At 44.2% G+C, this 23,093-nt stretch overlaps 2 protein-coding genes across 2 annotated transcripts; one reads left to right on the top strand and one right to left on the bottom strand.

The window, feature by feature from the left end:
- Window positions 1–530: 530 nt before the first annotated feature.
- LOC146775965 (uncharacterized) lies at window positions 531–4,002 on the bottom strand. Its single transcript, XM_085638983.1, has 3 exons — window positions 2,712–4,002; window positions 2,412–2,557; window positions 531–656 (listed from the first exon to the last, which is right to left on the bottom strand). Exons 1-3 carry the CDS (start codon window positions 3,913–3,915, stop codon window positions 531–533), a joined length of 1,476 nt encoding a protein of 491 aa, XP_085495109.1. The 5' UTR covers window positions 3,916–4,002.
- A 1,553-nt stretch (window positions 4,003–5,555) lies between these two features.
- On the top strand, window positions 5,556–22,003 carry LOC146775964 (uncharacterized). The gene is made up of 2 exons (XM_085637331.1): window positions 5,556–5,984; window positions 18,094–22,003. Exons 1-2 carry the CDS (start codon window positions 5,658–5,660, stop codon window positions 20,278–20,280), a joined length of 2,514 nt encoding a protein of 837 aa, XP_085493457.1. The 5' UTR covers window positions 5,556–5,657; the 3' UTR covers window positions 20,281–22,003.
- Window positions 22,004–23,093: the final 1,090 nt, after the last annotated feature.

Raw genomic sequence — 23,093 nt, 5'->3', positions numbered from 1 at the left:
ACGGGAGCCAGCCCAAAAGGCTTTAGAAGCCATGGCTCCTCTAGTGGAATGAGCTCCGAAAACGGAGACGTCAATACCGGCCAGGGACATGACCCAACGAACCCAACGGGCCAAGGTAGCAGCAGAAACAGGATGAAAGGGTTTACGAAAAGAAATAAGGAGTTGGGAGCTGGAGGAAGTCCTGAGAGCAGAGGTCTTACTTTCATAAACTTTTAAACATTGACCTACACACAATTTGGGATTGGAGGGAAAATAGGGATAGAACACAGACTGTAAATTGGTCTTGGTACGTTTATGAATATGAAACATTACACCAGTAGGAGTAAACTGTCTAGAAGAAACATCTAAGGCTTTCACATCAGATACTCGTTTAATGGAAATTAAACATAATAAAATAGTAAGTTTAGCTGAAATCATTTTTAATGAAAGAGCAGCGTTATCAGGCCAGGTAGAAAACAATTGCAAAACCAAATTGACATCCCATAAACTAGAATACTTAGCCAAAGGAGGTTTTGAAAAACGAATTCCTCTTAGTAGTCTGCATACCAAAGGATGCGCCCCCGCAGGTTTTCCATCAATGTGGGTATGATTGAGTGAAATGGCAGATCTGTATAGGTTGATGGTACGATAGGATTTACCCGAGCTAGCCTCAGAGGCTAAGAAGTTAACCATAAAATTTAAAGAGGCTGAAACGGGATCGACAGATTTCTGCAGACACCAGCTTGACCAAAGAGACCAGGCGGACTTGTAAGCCTTGGAGGTGCCAGGGGCCCATGCTCGACTAATAAAGACTGAAGCTTCCTGTGAAATGAAGAAATCAGAAGGGGAAGGCTGGAAATTTTCCAGGCGGACAACGTCAGAGACTGGTTGACCATTAAAGGATGGGGGTTGCCCTGAGGATCCGAGAGAAGATTGGGGAAAGGAGAAAGAAGGACGGGGAAGTCTACCGCCAATTCCAGGAGAGACGGGAACCAAATCTGGGACTGCCAAAAGGGAGCTACTATTACCAGAGATGTCATTTGGCGACGCACCTGCGATAAGACCCTGTTGATCAACAGAAAAGGAGGAAAGGCATAATTGAGGTGAAGCGACCAATCTTGGAGGAAGGCATCGGTCGCCAGAGCCAAAGGGTCCGGACGCCAACTGAAGAAATGAGGCAACTGGGAATTGAGACGGGAAGCAAAGAGGTCTACTGAGAAAGGACCCCACAACTGAGAGAGGGAGAGAAACACGGAGGGAAGAAGCTTCCAGTCGCTGGAATCCCGGAGGAAGCGAGAATGCCAATCGGCCACAGCGTTGAGATCTCCTGGGAGGTATTCCGCAGAGAGCGATAGTCTGTTGGAAAGGCAAAACTCCCAAAGGCTTTTTGCCAGATCTGCTAGAGCCTTCGATTTTGTGCCACCGAGATGGTTTATATAACGAACCGCAGAAACATTGTCCATGCGTAGAAGGATGGTACAACTTACTCTGTCTTTTGCCAGACTCTGGATTGCAAAGGAACCTGCAAGCATCTCTAAACAGTTGATGTGCAATTTGGACTCCTCTTTTGACCATGTACCGCCAGTCGATATTGGTCCACAACGGGCGCCCCAACCCGTCAGACTTGCATCGGATTCTAATACAAGATCTGGGGCGGAAGCGAAGATGGTTCGGCCGTTCCAGGCCTCCAAGTGGTTTAACCACCATTGCAGTTCCAGGTGCGATTCGAGATCTAATTCTATTTGATCGGAGTAAGCGAGACCTTGCCGAAGATGCCTGATCTTTATGCGCTGAAGAGCGCGATAATGGAGGGGACCTGGGAAGATAGCCTGAATGGAGGCCGATAAAAGGCCGACTATTCTCGCAAGGGTTCTGAGAGAAATGAGTGGACGGCGCAGAGCCTGGGAAATCTCCGTTTGAATCGTGGAGATCTTGGATTGAGGAAGAAACAGGGAAGCCAGGGGGGAGTCTATACGGAACCCCAGAAACTCCATGCTCTGAGTCGGGATGAGAGAGGACTTTTCTAAATTGAGGAGAAAACCCAATTCGAGAAGAAGAGAACGTGTAGTGTTGAGATCGTTCAATAATGCCGATTTGTCTAGATTCATGAGGAGAATGTCGTCGAGATAAATGATTAGTCTGATCCCCAGAGATCGTAGATAAGCTACGACAGGTCTCATCACCTTTGTGAAGCACCAGGGTGCTGAAGAAAGACCGAAGGGCAGAGATTGAAAACGATAAGTGACGTTTTGCCATTGAAATTGGAGGAACTTTGTGTGCGATTCGTGAATAGGAATAGAAAGATAAGCGTCTTGGAGATCTATGCGGACCATCCAAACGTTTAGACGCAAAGTGTCTCGTAAGTGAAGGATCGTCTCCATTTTGAAGTGGCGATAAACCACGAACTGATTGAAGAATCTGAGATTGATCACCGGTCTCATCTTCTTGTTCTTCTTTTGAACGAGAAAAAGCGTGCTGAGGAAGCCTGAGGGATCGAAGGGGGAAACTAGAATAGCTCTTTTGGAGAGAAGTGCCTGTATTTCCGAGGTGACCAGCAGGGACATTTCTGTTGAGAACACTAGAGGAGAAGGAAGAACATGTTGAAAAGGAGGAGCGTAAAGCTCGATACGATAACCTTGGACGGTGTCGAGAACCCATGGATCTGCAGTGAGAGTCTGCCATCTGTGCAGGAAAAGAGCTAACCGACCCCCCACAGGAATAACTGCACTCACCTTGTTGGGAGTTGTTGTTGTGGCGGAAGCCACGTTGGCCCCTGCCCCTGTAACCTCGACCTCTTTGGGGGTAAAACTGGGGCTTGAAATCCTGCTGGTTGGAGTTGAAGGCACCACGGGAGCCTTGGGACTGGAACCCACGGCCGGTAGAGCGGCTCCTGCCTCTTCCGGCCCTGCCAAAAACCCGAGAAGGAAAGACCTTCTTGATGGATTGCTGCGCCTTATCCAAGGAGGCAAAGGTGGTGACGAACCGACTTAAGTCTTTTACTAACGAATCTCCAAAGAGAAGACCATCAGCCTTGACACCAGGATCAAGGGGGGCAAGGTTGGCAAGCTTGGGATCTAACTTTATTAAGAGACCTTTGCGGCGCTCATGAGTCAAGGCCGCATTAGTGTTGCCCAGGAGACAAAAAGCGCGTTGGACCCACAGCGAAATCTCCTCTGGATTAAGGTCCGTGCCATCCAGGCGAGCTGTTTCGGCTAAATCAAAGATGCGGGCCAGTGGCCCCACCAAATCAAGCAGTTTGTCTTGGCAGGAGGACCAAGCTTTGTCCACGCCTTTGCGCGGATCCTTGCCAAATTTCGAGAAGAAAGTGAGGAGAGGTTGATCAATGGCAGGGGTAGAAGTTATGTGAGAAGGGAGAGAGGGCTTGGGACACTCGGACTTTAATTTAGCCCGGACAGTTTTGTCTAAAGGGAGACGAAGTCTGGAGGTTATATATTCTCCGACATGGTCAATAGGGAACCATTCAGTAGAATTAGGATGCCTGATAGAAGCTGGGTCAAAAAGAGGGGTACCTTCAGGATCCAGCACCGGCTCCGATTCAAAAGCGTCCAGTTTTAATTTCTTAGGAGGGGACGAAGGACTTACAATATCAAAAATATCATCAAGGTCAGTGGCGTCACCCATATCATCATCTGTATCGTAAACTGTTGAAATGACCAATTTCTGTGGTACCTCCGGGTTGTTGGACTTAGCCTTACGTTTACCAGCTAAACTTTTTAACCCCTCCTGATTAGGAGGCCTGGGAGGAACCACGTCCTCTGTCATATGTGAGGAAGACTCACCAACCACTTTTGACGCCAAAGAAGAAACCTTGGAGTGTACCACTGTGAGTTTTCTGCTATCCCCCGCAGATTGGGCCATTGCGTTGGTCATTATACTTAAGAGAGAGTTCTCCATAGTCTTGGAAAAACGCTTCATAGAAGCTTCGACAGCAGTCTCCACTGAGGAATTAATAAAAGAGCTCAAATCTTCCTTGAACTCTTCCCCTTCATTGTCATGAGGCTCATTAGAAACCTGCATTGTGAACATAAACTGGGAGCCTGCTCAAAACCTGACAAGAAAGAGTTAATATGCAGAAAAAAGGAGTGGGCGTATGAAAAAGAAGAAACCCCTCCCCTTAGGGGGCGTGTGAAATATGCACGAAGAAAGGAAACGAAGCGTGGTGAGGAGCCGGTAACAGCGCGTCGAGCTGAGGAGCCGTACTGGAGCGCTGCGCCACAGTTGAGGCGGAGACCGGTGAGAGAGGCGCGCGAGGGGCAGGCAAAGCGTGCAGGGCGCGGGGGGGAACGAAAAACTGAAAGGTGTATACGCGCGTGAGAGCGCGAAGAAACGGGAGCAACGAAGTTGCGCTACAAAGGCCAATAGTACAATAACCAGAACAATACCATGAAAGTAATTCAAATTAATTCATATGAATGACAGAAAAAAGGTACTTATCTTGACTGCGAGCAGCAAGAAAAGAGAGCTGTTCGCAGTCACGATAGACCTTATACTATTATCTAAGTTGTGATTGGTCAGTATTTGCTTCTTTGTTTCCCATTGGCTGGTAGTTGTTTCTCCAAGCCTTCTGGGAATAGTAGTTTTATCTTGCTGCTATTGGAATAAAGCAAGAAAAGAAAAGCATAATAGGAGCCTCCGGTCTTGCCATAAAATTTAAAGTTGAGCAGGCTTTGGGGTTGGTGGCAGCCATCAGTATTTATTTTATAGCTAAATGTTTTGTAAACGAGCTGACATCTCCCGATAGCTTTCCTTATCGGACCTGTGAAACAATTAAAGCCTGGAAGAGCTGGTCTGATCCTATCAGAATTTAATAGATCACTTTCAGCCAGGAATAGTTAGAGTAATTCCCTGTCACCACAGTCGTTCTTCAATTTTTAGCAGACTAATCTTTCTAAAGTATATTTACACTGCTACAAGTGGATATGCAAGTTCTAGAACACAAAGCGCTATGAATAACAAGCATTGGCATAGCCAATAGGTCTCGCTTTTGGGACCTTATAAGTATATTTACTTTTGCTATAATCGCGGCACGTAAAGCGCGGGTGCCGCGATTATAGCAGAAGTAAAGAAATAGAAAAAAACATTCTATTTCTTTACTTTTGTTATAATCGCGGCACCCGTGCTTTACGTGCCGCGTTTTTAGCAAAAGTAAATATACTTATAAGGTCCCAAAAGCGAGACCTATTGGGTATGCCAATGCTTGTTCTAATGTTTTTACCGGCCTGGAGTTAAAATTACAGGCCAGACTGGCTCAAAACAAAAAAGAAAAACGCACAGTCAGGCGAGAACCCTATTGTTGTTGCACACCTGCACATTACATTGAATTTAGTTAGGTTTACCCCCGTTAATTTTACCAGACAAAATACTAACTGAACACGCAGTATTGCCTTTCAGCATTGGTTGACTTGTGCTCGAGAACACTTCCTCCAAAGTTTCACTTTTGCTTTGCGGCTTCCTTATCTAGAGAGGACACGCCTTAACATGGATTGACAGCAGAACGCTGCTATAGGCTCGCCTGCACGGCTGTCAGCTAGCCAATGGCCATGTAGCATTTGTAAACTTGGAAGAAGTGGGCTATAAACATGCAACTTCCTTGTTTAGAGTTTTGCTGCGAGTAAAGAAAAAACAGCTTACGTTTCATAAAACACCGATCCGTAAAAATGAAAGAGCTAAACACCGAAGCAGCCGAAATCCTTTTCCTGGACTATATCGCGTACTATGAAGAAAGGTGGCTACAAGGAAAACTGTCCCCGTGCAACGAGGAAGTCACGAAGGAGAGAGCTAAACACATTTTACTGCCTGCTTCCTGCCTCTGTGAGGAATTCGGCGGCGATACCCTGTATAGTATTATCGCGACCTATTTACAGAAGCGTAACGACCATGAAGGGGACAGTTTGAAAAATGTGATGCGGGCTTTTGAATTTCTGGAGCTTGTGTCTGTCAACTTGTTCCTTTCTCCCTGGAGAAAAGAAATAAAATCGCTGAAGGTAGGGCATGTCATATGTTGCAGTGAGTGTTTTTTTAAAAATATTTAAATATAACTATTTTCGGTCCATTTTCATATAAGGGCAGTGATTTTGTAAACCGTAACATTTGCTGGTCTCTTCCTGGTCTGGCTTGTGCGGTCAGTATGTACTTTAAGAGATTATTTTTCACATATTGGACTCACTATCCCAGTTCCGGTTAAATGTTCGGTTGTGTTTAACAGCATGGATGTCATGATGTGTAGCCATAAGGAACCCTAGCTTAGTTGCAATAAATAGAAAAAAAGAAAATTTATAGTATAAGGCATCAAACGTTTCCTAGTAGGGCGCAGACTACTCAGGCTGCCTAGTCCCAATTCCACCTCGTGCCTCTTTCTTCCACCACCCAACTCTTCTGTCTCTTGATCTCACACTTGGAGGTTCCTTTTTATCCCTACTTTTTAGGTCTCGCCTGAGCCAGCGCTTTAGCGCTGCTCTGGCGAGAGCTATAGAAAACAGGGATTTGGAAGTGCAAACGAGTGCTTTTCAGGTCCCCAACTACAGTGCATGTGCGCCGGGCGCGCGCACCATTTGGCAGCCTGCGTGCTTTGATGTTCTCAGTGAGCCGCGCGGCCACTGAGAACATCAAAGCGCCCGCGAAAGTGATCACCATATGCCAGCCTTCCTGTGTTGCTTTAGCACTCACCGCCCCCCCCTTGCTTGTCTTTCACTTTCGCATTCGCTCACGCAAACTCCCTCCCCCTCCCTCACCACACAGCTCGTCCTCCCCTCTGCCCCTGTAGACGTATGCCCACTAGTTGTCAGTACCTCCACTCTGCCCACGTTGGTGACAGTACCCCCACACCCTGCCCCTGTAGACGTCTGCCCACCTTGGTGTCAGTACCTCCAGCCTGTCCCTGTAAAACTCTGTCCACGTTGCTGTTTGCTCGTGAATGCTTTCCCCTACCCCCAGCTGGCATGCGGCTTCTTTGATTAAGCGCGCGTGAATGCTTTCCCCCACCCTCTTCCGACTCCATTCTCGTTCAATCTCCTACCTTGGAAAGTGTCATGTTGGAAAAGGAATATATAGCGAGAATAACAAAACTAAACTAATCTGGAGAAATGGTGAAGATAAGTCAGGGGACAGGAGCCTTCTATGCCACCTAATAAAACGAAAATATCGCATATAGCCTAAGAAATGAAAAAAAGACATTAAAGAAAATGCCCAACCAAACGGTAGGAGAGGTCAAGCCAGAGTCAAAAGAGAAAATAGGGACTAGGCAAAAAGAGGATAACATGAGCAGAGATAAGACAAGGGTCCAGAGGTCGTACACTCATAATAAAGAGGCGCAATAAAGGGCCAGTGAGAGGTCCCAGGGGAAGAGATATCGGAAAGGGCCTGGGCGGGGAGCCCTGACTGGCAGATGATCACGAGGCAAGCCGATCTGGGGGGATAGAGAACAAGCCCGCGAGTGGTGCGCGCGCGCGCCATAGCGAGCGATCTGTTTTCAATTATCGCGCCTGCGTCCGGGCACGATAATTCAAAACAGATGTCACCCTTGCGGGTAACCGCAAGCAATAGGCCGTGGGCGGAGCAAAGGTGGCACATGCACCTGCCTTTGCCCAATTGCGTGCTGTCTTTCTTAGAAAGACGCACGCAAAGCTCAATAGCCTGTAACCAAAAACAAAACACACGCATGTGCTTGTGATCAGATTTTTAAAGCCCCTTACAAAAGTCTCGCCAGAGCATCGCATGCGCGCTGCGTAGGCGAGACCTAATAAATGACTGCGGTCAATTATAAAGCATTGGCAGGAACCGCCATCACAGCGGTTCCTGTCGGTTCAATCTGTTTTTTGGTGCAGGGCTGTGTCACCATGATGCTGGTACCCTGCACCCACACAAAATAAGCACCGACCTAGCCCCGTCTCAGTGCTTGGTACCATTTGCACTGCCTTTGCTGCTCCTAGACTTTCAGGTCATGAAAGCAGCAACAGGGCCAGAAAGTAAACAGGGTTGTTGGGGTCCTTTATATCACCTGTATTTTCCACTGTTTGCTCTTCCTATAACCTCCCCGCAAGTAAGAGGCTGGTGTGAAAGTAAAGGTGGAAGCCGGCCTCAACCTTTTGATTTTAGCAGCGGGGCAAGAATCAAGGTTTTTTTATGTCACTTCCTGCATTCCACGCATTTCAGTGTATCATCGCCCCTGCTTTACAAAAAACTTGTTGGGTAATGAGGTGTTATGGTTCTATTACAACTGACACGTTCTAATAACATGATAAACGTGTATCACTTATGTAGCATGCAAGTCAGTCGCATTATGAATCTCTGTTTAATTTATCCAATTTTAAAATATAATTCCAAGTGTAGGTTCTCTTCCAGCGTCGGTGGTCATGGGCTCAAGCAGCTCCTCTGAAGAGCTTGACAGAGATACCAGATCCCAAGACACCCATAAAGATGTCTCTTGTCTTAGTATATAGTAGGGTTATTTCCATTTATTTTAATGTGTTTTAGGACTCCTAGTGACACTAAACGTCTATGGATAGAGGATGTAATTGTTCTTGACCTCACTAGGGTGAATAGAAAAAAATGTTTGAAAGGTACTACCCCTGAAAATGTCCTGTGTTTAGAGCAAGCATGTGTAGCAGGGTACTCCTTACTTACTTTTCATTTCTTGTTTTTCACAATTCTTTTCTTATAATAATTCTTTGGTTTTCGGTCATAAGCAGTTATAATCAACTGTCAAGTTTCAGGTCACCAAGAAAATCAGCAATGAGTATATTACTTATCCACATACAAATCAGTTGACATCAGTAAGGTACACGTACTGGCATCGCTCATCCCTCACATTTTCTACTGGACTAAAACTGGGCCTTCTTATTGATGGTCTGGCTTGCGGTTGTTCTCAAGTTTGTTTTAAAGTTTTAAAAATTAGTCAGGAGATTTCCACTTAAACTCACACGAGTATGGATCTATTTTATATTTGCCTTGGAAGACATTTAATAGTAGGAATTTAAGTATGTGCGTATTTAGATTTCCAAAAAACTGGTATGAGGTTCACATTTTTAGGCATGGGCTTTTATGGTTTGGTTTTTCCCAAAATGATGACTGAAGCCCTGCATGTTACTCTTTTTGTAAGCTGAGGAAATGAGTCAGAGGGCATAAACTTTCACAGCCACAAGCGCCATGACAGATACAAGCCCCATATTGGTATATCAGAGTGCAGAAACCACTCAGTGCCTCACAAAGGCGTGCTGCAGGTCCTGGAAAGAGTAGCAACTCTCATACCTGCAACCAGTTTCACATGAAAAGTGGCAGAGTTTGAAGCAGTTATTGCTGCTCAAGTCATTAAGACATGCCACTTGAAAACATTTCCTATTGGAGCGTGTTAGCTCTGCCTGATTTATTGCTGTATTCCAGGTATCCCTAGAGATCCTTTAAGTGATATTTCGCCTTATTAAGATGTCAATCTCAGATGTAAACTGTTTGAAAAACTTGTGCATACATGGGCAGCTTCTGGAATAAGAACAGCAATTTGGGTAGAATTGCCATTTTTATTAAGCCTTCAGTTTAGGCCTTTAACGCTGGAGCGGGACATTAATTGCCAGTATAGCCCGCTGTGGTGTGCTATAAGGCTATAAACATTCATCAATCTTTTTCCTAATGAAAAGTGATTTTATATATTCCTGTTGATCAACATGTATCTTGCTATCATAGTTTAATAAAGATATTGGCTCGTGTGGTGAGTAATTAGAAGGAGCCTTATCAAAGTTACTATCAATTGCATTCTGGTCTTCTGGAAGCTGGAGTCTGACCTAACTGCTACACCTCACGAGAAACAATCAAAGAGGTTCTTTAATTTCTTCCCGTGCGTTTGTAGCCCCAAGGCTGGCAGCCTATCTATTTCCAAGTTTTTGACTATCTTTGCCACTTTTTCTATTGCTATTTCTGCCTTCAATATTGCCTAACTGTTGAATTGATATTTTTTTTCACAGTCAACAGATCCAAAAAAGGATATTCTGATCAAATGATATTTTGTGGGGTGTCATACAGTGTCTCAAATAGTGCCAGAAGCTTACTGAAATTAGTTAGCAGTAGCGTATTTATTACCTTGACTTCCCGTATATTTGATCTTGTGCTTATTTTTCTTTCAGGCTACCGTCCATGCTAGTACACTTCCAAGTTTACCCCCAAAGTCATATATTTCCTCTTTATGAGAAGTATTTCCCCTTTATTATATGATTATAGTTATGGTGATATTCATTCTGTAACCTCTATAGCAATTCCTTGAGTGGATCTTTCTTTAACATGTTTGTTTAATTTAAATATTCTGTTTGTCATTCTGTTACATTGTTTCTAAGCAGCTCGATTGCAGTGTATGCTTCATCTTTTCAATTGCCACTTTCCAGTCGCTCCCAAAATAACAAGGTGCTGTCACTTCACCTACTCTAACTTTCTATCAGTAAAAAAAGAGGCAACATCAACATTGAGGTCATAGACACTTACAACTGTGAATCTAATATTCCTAATTTGGGGGGGGTGTAACTGTTGCCAAGCTTCCTTTATTTACTGATTTAGTTACCACAACTGTAATCTGCATTACCAACAATTCTGTGGGAGGAAGATACCAATGTCGACCAGTTTACCTTCAACAATTGGACTTCTTGGTAAGGTTTGCAGAAGATGTCAAAGGGGATATCCCCGGTTAGTTGTGGGGAGCAGGGCAGTCGATGGGAAATAGCAGTGGATGGTGCAAAAATGAAAACAAATGGAAAAGCTGAAGTTGAACAGCTGATCTAGATGAATTTGATGTTGAGTTAGAAGGCATAACTTACCCAGTATGTAATATTTGCAACTGGAATGTGAATTATCAGTTTATTAATGAATCTAAGTGAACCTGTGGATTGCTGGACTAGACAGTGCTTCCACAGGAAACTCACATACCTAGATACCCATGGAGTCTTCCATTCTGGCAATGGGAAGAAGAATGAGACAGCTAGAATTCTGTGAAAAAACAGAGCCTTTTCATTTGCCCTAATAGCATATTATAGCATTTTATTCACGTTTGAATTAATCTGAAAATTCTCCGCTGAGAGTTTTTTTAAATGCCAGTAGAAAATGAGAAAGGATCAAATGATGGACTGAATGCTGAACAATGCAAACTTTCACCCCCAGTCAGGAAGATCTGGGTTTAATCCATTGTTCTTTTGCTCACCAGGCCACCCCAGTTCAGACCCAGCCATATGCAAATCAGTCTTCGCCATGTTCCTTATGGGAACAGTCCAGCCCGAACTGCCAGGCCAGGTCCTCCATGGAGTGGAAACAAGCATCCTGGGACTAGGTTCTGGCCATCACCCCTCAGTTTCTGCACATAGCACTTTGCGGAATGTTAAGGGACTAGGTCGAGGCAACCATGGGCAATTCGTTTTTCTGCTCATTGCACATTGCACTTTTCTTCTTTGTGTGTCAAAAACGAACGTTGCAATGCTCCTGTCTTCCCTGTTATGTGTGCAACCGTGGGACATTTCTCCACAGTTCTTTGCGTACTGCACCTCTCTTTCTCGTGTGTCATAAATTAATGTCACCTTGCCCTTGGCATACTTGATATGTGTTGCTCACATTAGGACTCTCCATGCTTGCTTGCAGACTCTAAAAACATACTTTTGCTGAGCACTCTGGGACAGATTTTGAAACAATCTAAAGCCTTTTCTTTTGTTGTCATTGTACAGCTGCGCTTTGCAGAATGACGGGAGATGACTTCTGAAGCAACCCTGGGATACTCCTTTATTGCCTCTTGCACAGTGCGCTCTTTCTGTCCCCAAAACAACTGTCATAAACGCTTGTCATTTATCAAAAAAGCTGCTCCCGGCATTTTATCTTATATTGCCTTAACGGTCTCGCCTACGCAACGCGCAAGCGTTGCATAGGAGAGAGACCTAATGCCATCGGTACAGCTTTGGGGGAAAAACGTGCACGCGTTGCATTGCTTGCAATGGCAACGTGTGCACGTCTGGCGATTTCCTTGCGGGAGCGTGCGGCGCCATATGGTCGCACGCTCCCGCAAGGAAATCGCGCAGGCCCCCCCGCTCCGCCAGCCGCACGTACTGCTGTTTTGATATGGGCTCTCAGATCTTCAGCTCCGCTGGAATCCCTTTCACAGAGGAGCACGTGTCTCCTGCTATGGCCTGGCTTGGTGTTTGTCTGTATGGTGTTGACAGCCTAGTATGTATCGCTTAAACTTTTATAGGGACACCGCTGCACCCAAAGTGTTATGTGGGGCTCTCTAGCAGCGTTCATGATTTACGTCAACCGTGGGAGGGAAGAGAGGTAATTTTTGGTGGTCAACAGTTTCCTTATCGGGGCTGCGCCGTGATTTCGCGCTGGTGTACCCATAAACAAAAGTCACCAGGTGACGCAGCTCATATTCTGCTCAAGACGCTCCATCTCCCTGACAGAGCCGTCGCACTTCCCTCCTGAAATGCTTAGGCACCCGTTTCTTCCTCTGCCTACCATTCTCGTCTGTGGTGGAAGAGTGCTCAGAAGCATTATAGCACAATAACGGCTCCATAAAATAAATTGTGCTGCGCACAACATGCTCCACCATTCTACTCGTAGGCACGCCTGCTAACCAATAGTCACACAGTTGGCTACTGCGCACGCCCATTTTACATCTGGTTTTGCCCTTTCCGGGTGCACGGCGCAAGGCTATTGGTTGTGCTGAGTATTCTCACCCCACCATCTCCGTTCACGTGCTAGCGACGCATGTTTACAAACATTGAGGGACCGAATTCTACCCTTGGCTGTCACGTGGATTGGGTCCTGGGGAGACTGACTGTCCTTTTATATACACGGACAGTCTGTTATTTTGGGAGGCTGCTCGTTGTACCTTATGGAGTGTATTACGGAGGTCATTTGTCTGTAATTTTAAAGCTGCCCTTAGTAACAAATACCCCCCTTTCACCCTTTGGGGTCAATAGCAAGAAAGCAGTATGTAGTGGGCGAGAATAAGCAGAGTACGAAGGAGAAGATTAAACAAAGTTTAATTGAAATGAGAAATCACCCTGAGCTGCCGACACAGGAATCTTCCACTCGAGTCACCTCCAACCGTCTGCCCAACTCGCTCTCTGGCACGTCACAGACATACCTCGAGACGGACCGAGTCGAGTGGCAAGATAGAAAGAATACTGCATATTTCTTTTGCTTCACAATGTCAATTTTGCATTAAGAAATATACAAAGAACAGTTAGAGCAAAACGAAATAACACAAAATAACAACATAACACACCTGCCATAAAGGGAGCAAGCATAAAACATACACTTACGAAAGAACTGCGTATGCCTTTTGCTTAACAGCATTACCAATGCATATAAGAAAATAACATGAGAAAACAAAAAAAACAAGCAGCTGCATACCTCACATTTCTTTTGCAGCAGCATGGCCGCGTTTGTTACAAGTGTTTTGCAAAGCTGCGGTTTTACTAGTGCCACGAAGCGTCTGGTGTGTTAACTGCCATGTGTAACATTAGAATCAAGGAGGTTGCCATTATATACATCTTATGCCTAGTGAACTGCGCAAAGAACCATGACAGACGAAGTTTGGAAAACCTTTAGAAAACACTTATCTTTCCATTGTAAGCCTAGCAACAGTGAAAACAATGGCTTATTTCAAACTTTTTGTTATGGTTTTAAGCGTCAATGTACTCCCTCTCTGCGTTAAGTAAAATGTTTTAAATGTAAAAAAATAAAGCCTGCTGAAGGTATTAGACACATAATGTTGTTCGCACCCAATAGAAAATGATAGTACGTAAAACATAAGAAAACAAGCATTTACAATGCAACGGTCTCGGCATTGTCAAAGTTAGAGCAATTGGCATTGCTCATGACATTATTTTTGTTTGTTTTTGTTTTTAACAATGCCGTTTATTTAAATGTTTTGAAAGCAAAAACATAAACAAAAATAATGTCATAAGCAATGCCAATAGCTCTAACTTTACCAATGCCGAGACCATTGCATTGTAAATGCTTGTTATAGATGCGGGTGCACGTCTTTGAATGTATGTGTAAACCTTCATTAGTGTCGGTTGCTCCTCTCTATGACACACAGACCTCACTCTCACATGGACAGACAGACGTAACACGTTCACATATCCACCCACTCCCACACTTTTAGCGACAAAGTCCCACACATCAGACACATACACACACACACACACACTTCCAGACATCTCAGCGCTGCTAACACACAAATACACCCGGCAGACATGTGACATATAACATAACACAGCAAACAATAAAGGTGCACAAATATACAATTGCCAGCTATAGTACCCAAACATACCAACTGTGCATCAGCAAACCTTGCACAGAAGCTAATGTTGTGCCCAAACATGCAGGCAAACACACTCATGTGGAAAGAACTCCTACAAATGAGCAAACGCACACCCACGTTAAGTGCGCCCAGCTAATCAACAGAACTGCCCATGCCAGAAGACACAAAAGTATGTCACAAGAGCCACAGTCAATCATCTTGGCGTCGCTCCACGAAACGAAAGCAAACAAGGCTGCTCTGATCACACACAGATAATGCACCACTTTAGTCTGTCGAGATGTGCTGATCCCTCCGTTCTCACCCCTCGACCGAGCCACCACCCACAGCACAGACCAGAAGGAATGCAGGCAGCGGGGGGTGGGGGGACCCGCAAAGTACAATATTCCGAAATTCTTCCCAATTAAGAAGAAGCTTAATTTGTTTCATTGTGCAGCCAGCCGGTGACCCTGGCAGCTGACACTTACAGATCCATGCAGCAGGAGCTACGTGACCCGCCGTAAGCATGGCAACTCTAATGAGCTTCATCCGGCTGCTCCAAAAGAGAAAGAGGGGGGGGGGGGCTTCTCTCGATGCCTCGCGCATGCAAAAGCGGAAACAAGCCCATCAACTCTGTTCTTCGACCAATGAGAGCTGCTCTGAGAAAGCTCGAGGGTGTGAACGAAGGCGAGAGACAGAGCGTGTCGAGCGAGCTTCTTGAAAACGTACCCTACACTGGAACCCTGGATGATGCCCCGCCCTGGACAAATAACTTCTAGTAACAACCACTTCCCCCACAGCTCTCCACCCCCTGTCAGATATGCGACGCTCTGGTATCGTTTATCTGGCTGTTTTATAGTAGCAGTGTGTTTGTTCTTTCGCGTGCGTGACGGTGAGACCAGTTACACCTCAATTAATCTCACTAACAGGAGTAAACAGTGCGAGCCTCGCTTACCATGACTTGTATCAAATTCGTATGCAAGCCTTTAAACAGCTACGAGAAATACCGAATTAAACAAGCAGAGGGAACCGGAAGACACCACCGCCTTTCTCCAAGGCAGAGCAGAAATGCCTCGGAGAAAGGCAGCGCTATTACGTTGACAGAACTGTTGGTTCTTGTTGGGATATGCGACGCTCTGGTATCGTTTATCTGGCTGTTTTATAGTAGCAGTGTGTTTGTTCTTTCGCGTGCGTGACGGTGAGACCGGTTACACCTCAATTAATCTCACTAACAGGAGCAAACAGTGCGAGCCTCGCTTACCATGACTTGTATCAAATTCGTATGCAAGCCTTTAAACAGCTACGAGAAATACCGAATTAAACAAGCCGAGGGCACCGGAAGACACCACCGCCTTTCTCCGAGGCAGAGCAGAAATGCCTCGGAGAAAGGCAGCGGCATTTTCGGATTCGGGGGCGTGTTTGTCTTTTCTCTCCTCCAGCCATTGGCTGGAGGAGAGAATGAGACTTCTTGCAAAAAACACGCCCCCGATCCGAAAAGGACGGGGCCTAATCGAAATGACTGACCTCTTCTCCAATGGCTGGCCAGCATTCAAGAGGCCAGCCAATGGAGAACAGGGGAGAAGAGGGGCGGGTTCAAGCCCCTCTTCTCCAAGTCATTAAATCTCGCGAGCGAGACTGCGCAAGCGCAGCCTTCGCTAGCCGAGACCTAAAAACTATCTCCGCTAACCACAGCCAAACCTGCATGAAAAGGGCGCCAAGACTTAGGAAGCGCTACAATGCCAATCACCCTTTTTATCCAGGTAGGTTCCGTTTAGGACAAATCGCAGTTTTCGAGCCATATGTAAAACGCAAGAGCAATCATGCGAGGCAACACCGAAAAACATCAAAATAGTGTTTAAATGGCTCGAAAAACATGATCTTGTCTTCATATTCACCCCTGACTTCCTCCTAGGGTGTACCTTTTACTCGTAGAAAGGGAAGGCAAGGCCAGAGAAAAGACTGCCTTCGAGGGCGACAGAGAATCTGGGCGGAAATAAAAATTATATGAGATCATTCACCTTTCACTGGTAGGGTGTATCTGTGCGCAAGTGTATGTTAATGCCGTTGACCTAGCTTGGTGAGTTGATTCCCCCTTCACATAATTGTGAGCATGCCATGCAGCAACTGACTCAGCCTTTCAGCAGTGCCCGGGGGTTAAATGACGATATAAGTACACGTAACTAGCGCTTTGAAGTTGCCAGAGGTTTAGAGTGAACTAACTGACCTTCAGTGTCCTGTTATTTATACACCCCCCCCCCCTTTAACAATAAAAATCATAATAAGCAATAATTAGGACAAGCAGATACAAGTTGCCAGCATTCAAAGGACAAAAAAAAATCAAGTCATTACTTATTATTAATTCTTTTTAAATATGGTCATTCTGTTGTACATAGTACTTTCTTGGTCATATCAAAGGTAACAAAAATGCTTCTCCCACTTCTTTATTATAACTTGTCAGCATACTGCAAACTTCTGTACAACACAGCTTAAAAACAAACACAAAGTCAATATCTCTGCCTAAACACTTATTACTTCCCAACGGCGAGAACTATTGGCTATGCCAATGCTTGTTATAATGGGTATCTTGGTATTAATTGCTGCTGTGTTTAATTACCAATTAGATGATCATTTGTTAAGATTTTAATTAACTGTACAATAGAATTGACTATGACTACTTGTAATGAATGGCTTCGCCGGGGTATGTCATTGCAAGATATTCCCTGAAATCTTTGTTTGAGGGACTGAAAGATTACATTCCAGCCTACAATATAAAAAGCCTTACTGATGCAATGAAAAACAATTACTTCAAAGAACATTGTACATATAATTTTCTAGAAAGCAATGACATTGGTCAGCTATGCGTAGCTGCATAACCTAACTCCCCCAGCCACTATGCATTTCCTCATGTTCCAGCATGAGTGACATAATTTATTTTACCAGCTACTACATTACCAACAACATCAGTGGTGTTTGCTACAGGATATAGGATACAAGTGGGTTAGAAAAACCGTGTCATAGTATGTATGCAATGCACACTGGGCATGAGCTTTAGCCAAAATTATGTGATCATTTTAATGATGCACTTTCTCGATCAAGAAAACCTAGCACTTTCTCGATCAAGAAAACCTAGCTGACAGAAACCACACCGTACTGTTATGACTAGGATTCGTGATATCGAAGAGGGACATAGCCAAGGCCAGAAAGAAAACAAACCACCATCTCTGGAACGGTGAAAATCTGAGCTAGACCTGCTGCATGAGCCTGGAAATCCCTCTATATAATGCCTGGGGCTGCCCACTTACAAATTACAAAATATGGCCTGAATGGTGTCGCTGCCGGGGTATCACTTTCCAAAGGGTTGAAAACCCTCATCACTCTCTAGAACAGGGTTCTCCATAGTCGGTCCTGGAGGGCAGGATCCATGCCAGATTTTGAGCATGTCCACATTTAGATAAATGTAGGTATCTAAAAAATCTGGCATGGATCCGGCCCTCCAGGACCGACATTGGAGCACCCAGCTCTAGAAGGAGGAATCCGGATTTATAGTAGCAAAGCATGAGCCGGGGACCCAGGGTTGAAGGAGCTGAATACATTGTTACCTCTTGCTGGAGGTTGGGGGAGGTTGCTTCTGTTAAGTTTGTAATGTTAAATTGAAGGCTCAGGCAGTCGGTGTGGGGGGGGGGGGGGCTTTGGAATCTGGCGTTTTGTATGGTCAATTGTGTAAAGAAAATCTGACGGTCCAAAAACATTGTTATAAAAAATAAATTTAAAAAGGTAACTGATTCACTTTTGTACATTCATTAACATGTTTCTGTTATTGTATTTTTCAGACATTTACCGGCAGTTTTGTCTACAATGTTCGATCTGTGCTTCCAGAAACTGTAGTGAAAGGAATGTTGCAGAAACTAGGCTACAGTACACTAACAGCAACTGAGTTCATACTCACAGAAAAGATAGATGAACAGAAGAGCCAAAAAATAGCTTTTGATATATTTCTTGCAAGGATTGAATGTGAACTAATCGTGGAATTGTCAAACGGAGGAAAAACGTGCAACCTTTGGAAGTTCCTGAGAACAAGAGCAGCAGTTCCTGGAAAGAACGAGGTTGAAGAGCAGGAGAACCAAACAGCCTTTAAAAATGATCCTCCGAGTTTGGTTAATGCAAACATAAAAAAGACAAATACGTCGCCAATCTCCAAGCAGAGCTCAGTAAGCAAAGGCGGCCTGCCACCTGGAGCAAGAGGCAGCAAAGAGGGAGGCCATTTTGAAGCTAGCACGGTTACTACGACAAGCACCACAAAAATGTATCCGTCAGAAACAACTGGAGGTTTAGTGGTAGATAGCAAGGAAGCATACAACACCAAACAATCCCCAGACCGTAGTGGTAGAGGCATAGGGTTGCACATTTCACACTCCGATGAAAGGAGGAGGAACAATAAGTTGCCACACTGTTCAGAATTACAGTGTCGTATGAGGAACAGCCAAGGTGCAAGCTCTTCTACGTCGACAGAAGATATAAAGATTAGCAGTAAACGGTTGAAGTCTCCTAAAACAGCAGAAAAAGCAATCTTGGACAGCAATGGACCGAATCCTACTAAGCTTACCAATAAGATGGGCAGCAAAGAAATTAGCCCTTCTAAATCAACTGAAAACAAATGGGCGGACAACAAAGGATTGAACACTTCTAGATCAAATGAAAACACAGAATCAGACAGCAAAGTGCATCACACTTCTAAATCAGACGAGAGCAAAAAGATAGGGATTGAAGGACCTAGAGGCTTCAAATCAAAGGAAGATAGAAATATGGACATCACCGTAAAGGACCCTTCTGAATCTGTTGATGTAACAAAGATGAACAGTAGAGTAATGTCTGATTCAGAATCCGCTCAGTACATCCGGGACAGTACAGGAACAGACCAATCAGATTCAGCAGCAGATATGAGAAACAAGGAAGTAACACAGATTTCCAACTCAGCTTCCAAGAAATTTGCTGTAGGCTCCACTGGCCAAAGTACAGACAAATCGCCAGCCTCCAAAAGCCTTGCCGCTGAATGTTTCCATTCTACCCGTTCAGAGAGTGAGGAGTTCTTAACTCAATACAGTGATATTAACATTGGCCGGAAACCTCTTTTTCAAGACAATTGCCATAAAAAGTACAAAAAACCCAAAGAAAATAAAAGTGGACCAGGCCTTGGTGCAACCGTGCTAGAGGAGGCATCCACTGCTGAACCTAATCCGCTAAAATTCTGTGAACAAGGGCGCCAGACTTTTGGCTATTGTACTCACATTAAAGTTGATGCCAGAACAGATGAACCTAAAGCTGTTTCAGACAAATGTGATGGTAAAGGTGGCTCGACCTTCATTACAGGAAGCGCATTGTTTAAACCACGTGATGCTGAAACCGATGTTGTTGAAAAAGAAAATACTTTGTCGCCCACCATTATCCATGTTGCTCGACCAAATGTTTCCAATAAAGACGATAATGAACTGGCCTCATTAATCGGCAAGTTAAACATTAATGAACATGTGGAGGGAAATCTGCAATATCCTGTGGAGGAATCGACAAGTAATGAGTCTGAAATCCTCAAAAACAGTCCTCGGAGAAATACCAAAAAGGCAAAACAAGCCATGATAAATAATTCAGATCCAATTTGTGATTATCCAGGTCATCGCAATGTTGCTAATTGTGATCATATTTTAAAAATGGCTGTGTACCCCGAGGAGGTCCACTGCGGATTGACAGAAATACTAAACATTGACAGGACATCTACTGAAAAGCCTTCAGAGAACCTTGGAGAAGTCAGAGAACCACCCAGGAGGACCTACATTCCACCTACAGGTTTTAAAAATCAGACATTTAATGATAGTTATGAGAGTGCACATTTTTCCCCAGAAACAAAAAGTGAACAAGATCCATCAACCATGACAATGCCTGTTGGTGATTGTATCCTCCAAATGGAAGAATACACAAAGGAGGGCTATGTGGTAATTAGCCATCACAGTGCCCCCAAGGACTAATTGGGGAAGTGCATGATCAGCTTACTTAGCATTCATCTATCACTCTTCTGTCATTTTTCCTGTATTGTATTACTTCCTTCTGTGTTTTTTAATACAGCTGTGTTAAGTGCCTGAAGTACTGGATCTGTGACAACTTCGCTATCAATTGCAACACAGACAACATTTTGACCCACTGAGAGGTGAGGTGTCCCTGCGTATGCCAAGACATTCTAAGACTTGTTGATGTGTGCACAAAGAACTAGTCATATTTCAATCACCACGGCAGTCCACCATGGATCTTTCTACTGCTTGGATTAGATGTCTTTGCCACTTTTCAGTTCCCTGTCTGCAGTGAGCTTAACAGAGAGTCCGCCCCTACCTCAGAAAAGTTCAAAGCGTCATGAGGTGGTATACCACTGTTTACAGTTTGCTGCTCAAGGAGAAGTACACTTTGTGGACAAAGATGATTGTTAAGAAAGCTTTTTATTATGCATTTTCAGTACCGCTATTTTTTACAGCGGTGGACCAGCCATTTCTAGGCTTATTCAAGTTGTAATGGATAAAAATATTCTAACACTTTTCTGTTTAAATAGAGTATGATAGGATATTTAAAAAAGGAGTTGCCTTAATAAAGACTTTTGAGCTTGCAGGAAAAGCCTGATTGAAGAGTAGCAAATTGGTCAAAAGGGAATGGATGAAGAACAGAACCTTGTGTGAAGAGGAAAGAGTACTGGTGTCACTGGGTGAACCAGAAGGGAGAAGCAAAAAATCATAGAAGGAGAGTGACCGGGGACAGGGCATAGATCTGAAGGAAAGGCACCAATGAATCTCCAGATGAACACAGTAAGAGGTCACTTTCACTGGGACTGAGACTGAAGGATGCCAGGGCAGAGAATGGTGGCTGAGCTGAACTGGCCATGAGTTGGGTGTCAGGAGGAGTGGCAGAAGGGGCACAAAAGAGAAGCATACACAGATGGAGCGTAGTGACGATCAGTGAAAATTGGGAGGAGCAGAAATCTCCCCTAATCACAAGGGAATTTATATTTGCAAAGTTCATATTTGCAAAGTTAATGCTATGTGGATTTAGAAATAAAGTGGAAAAAAACATTTTCGTGCCATTCGCTTAATGTTTTGTGCACACTATCTTTATAAAACTTTGGTTTTCAGCATTGGTCACGTACCAGTGGCCATCACAATCACCATGCAGGCACAACTAGGAGATCAACCGCAAATGTTCCGCCAGTGTGTTTGATTCACCAGCAACTCACAACTATGGTTGAAGGTCGAACACTGCAGCCTCTGTCAAATATTAAAAAACTACCATGTAGCTGCCGCAGAGGGTGTCCATGCATTCTCGATTAAGGTCACATCCATTAAAGTCAATAAAGGTTTCTCTATGCATGGGCCGTAGATGCAGTCAACCATAGCTGATCATTCCTAGGGCACATGCCCACTTGGTTTCAAAACCATCCTTCAAACAACTGTAGACGCAATAAGTGAGAATATCAAGGAATTAGCATTCAGAAGTGCTTTAAGCTTTAGTACATTATATTTTTGGGATGGGCGTGTGGGATTTGATCTAACAGAAGTATTTGTGGTCATGTGATTGGTTAATTTTTATTACAAGGCTGTCTGTTAGAAAAAATAATTATGGGTATAAAGAGTTTTGTGGAACCTATTATACAAATTATTACAAAATATGTTAAATGAATGAAATAAAATGATTTATGTTGATTAGTTAAAAGACCAACCTCTATGCTTGCCTTCTTACATTCAGCATTTTTAATGTTTTCAGTGTGAGACAACACACCTCCCACCATTTTTTGACATTATTGTCCTCCCAAGATTTAAAAGTAGCTTGGTGAAATTCAAAACTCACGGCTCAAAACCTGAAATTGCTACTGTGTGAATTAGTGAAAAATATTGCACGGAGTGCTATTTGTGTATGACACTTAAACATGTAATAATAATTTGCTTTATGTAATCACATTACTGCATAACTGTTTGAAGAGTCAAAGGAGAAATTTAGATAAGTAGAGAAAATAACCCAAACTGTATGTGAGAAAAATAAGAAAATGGAGTCAGTCAAATGCCACAGGCGAGGATCTGGATTGGGGCTACCCAAAATATGTTTAGTCTTGGCAGTTCACATAAATTATCTAGCTAGACAGTTCCCATGCATACAGGGAAATATGAATGCATTCATTTGATAAATGGGCCCACAAGTCATTCAGTAGCTAACCTCCGGGTTATTTTCCCATAGAGGACGCGAATCACACCAATACCAAGGTTGCCCTTCAAGTAGACCCTGCAAAATGTTGACTTCCTGCCACTTTTCTACACTTGGTCCTGTTCAGAAAAAGTATCCATCAGAGTTGTGAAAGCACACAACGTCCATCTGTGTTTTAAAAGCAGAGCAATTGGTTCCATCCTAAGTTATGTCGCGTTCCGTGTCTTTATGTAACTGTAGGAGAGTGGAATCTGACTAATGGTTGCCCCCAACTTTTTGCCTGGTATTTGAGTGGTTTTTGACTAGTCTGGCTGGGATCCTGCTATCCAGGACCCCAGCCTATCTGCTTTCTCCCTAAAACTGATGTAAAGTGCTCTAGGTACAAACCTAATTGGATGCTGGGCATGCCCTACCAGTCCCTTGTAGATGGTACCCTAGGTACCCAGGGCATGGGTCCCCCAGTAGGCCTACCAGGGCTGCAGCACTTATTGTGCCACCCTGGGACAGCCACCCAAACTGACACCACCAGACCACTACTGTAGTCTGCGTAAGGTGGTGCTAGCACCCCTTACAGGGATGTAGGTACCCTATATCCCACACCATT

The sequence above is a fragment of the Triturus cristatus genome, chromosome 12, assembly GCF_964204655.1.
Source record: "Triturus cristatus chromosome 12, aTriCri1.1, whole genome shotgun sequence".
Lineage (NCBI taxonomy): Eukaryota > Metazoa > Chordata > Amphibia > Caudata > Salamandridae > Triturus > Triturus cristatus.
Note: the sequence above shows the minus strand (reverse complement) of the source record. Positions and strands in the feature narration are given on the sequence as shown.

Coding starts and splice junctions, on each gene's coding strand:
- LOC146775964 (XM_085637331.1), top strand. CDS start 5,658: ATGAAAGAGCTAAACACCGAAGCAGCCGAAATCCTTTTCCTGGACTAT. Junction 5,985..18,093: donor AAGAAATAAAATCGCTGAAG/GTAGGGCATGTC, acceptor TGTATTTTTCAG/ACATTTACCGGCAGTTTTGT.
- LOC146775965 (XM_085638983.1), bottom strand. CDS start 3,915: ATGAAGCGTTTTTCCAAGACTATGGAGAACTCTCTCTTAAGTATAATG. Junction 2,558..2,711: donor CAACAACAACTCCCAACAAG/GTGAGTGCAGTT, acceptor CTTCTCCTCTAG/TGTTCTCAACAGAAATGTCC. Junction 657..2,411: donor AGAACAAGAAGATGAGACCG/GTGATCAATCTC, acceptor TTAACTTCTTAG/CCTCTGAGGCTAGCTCGGGT.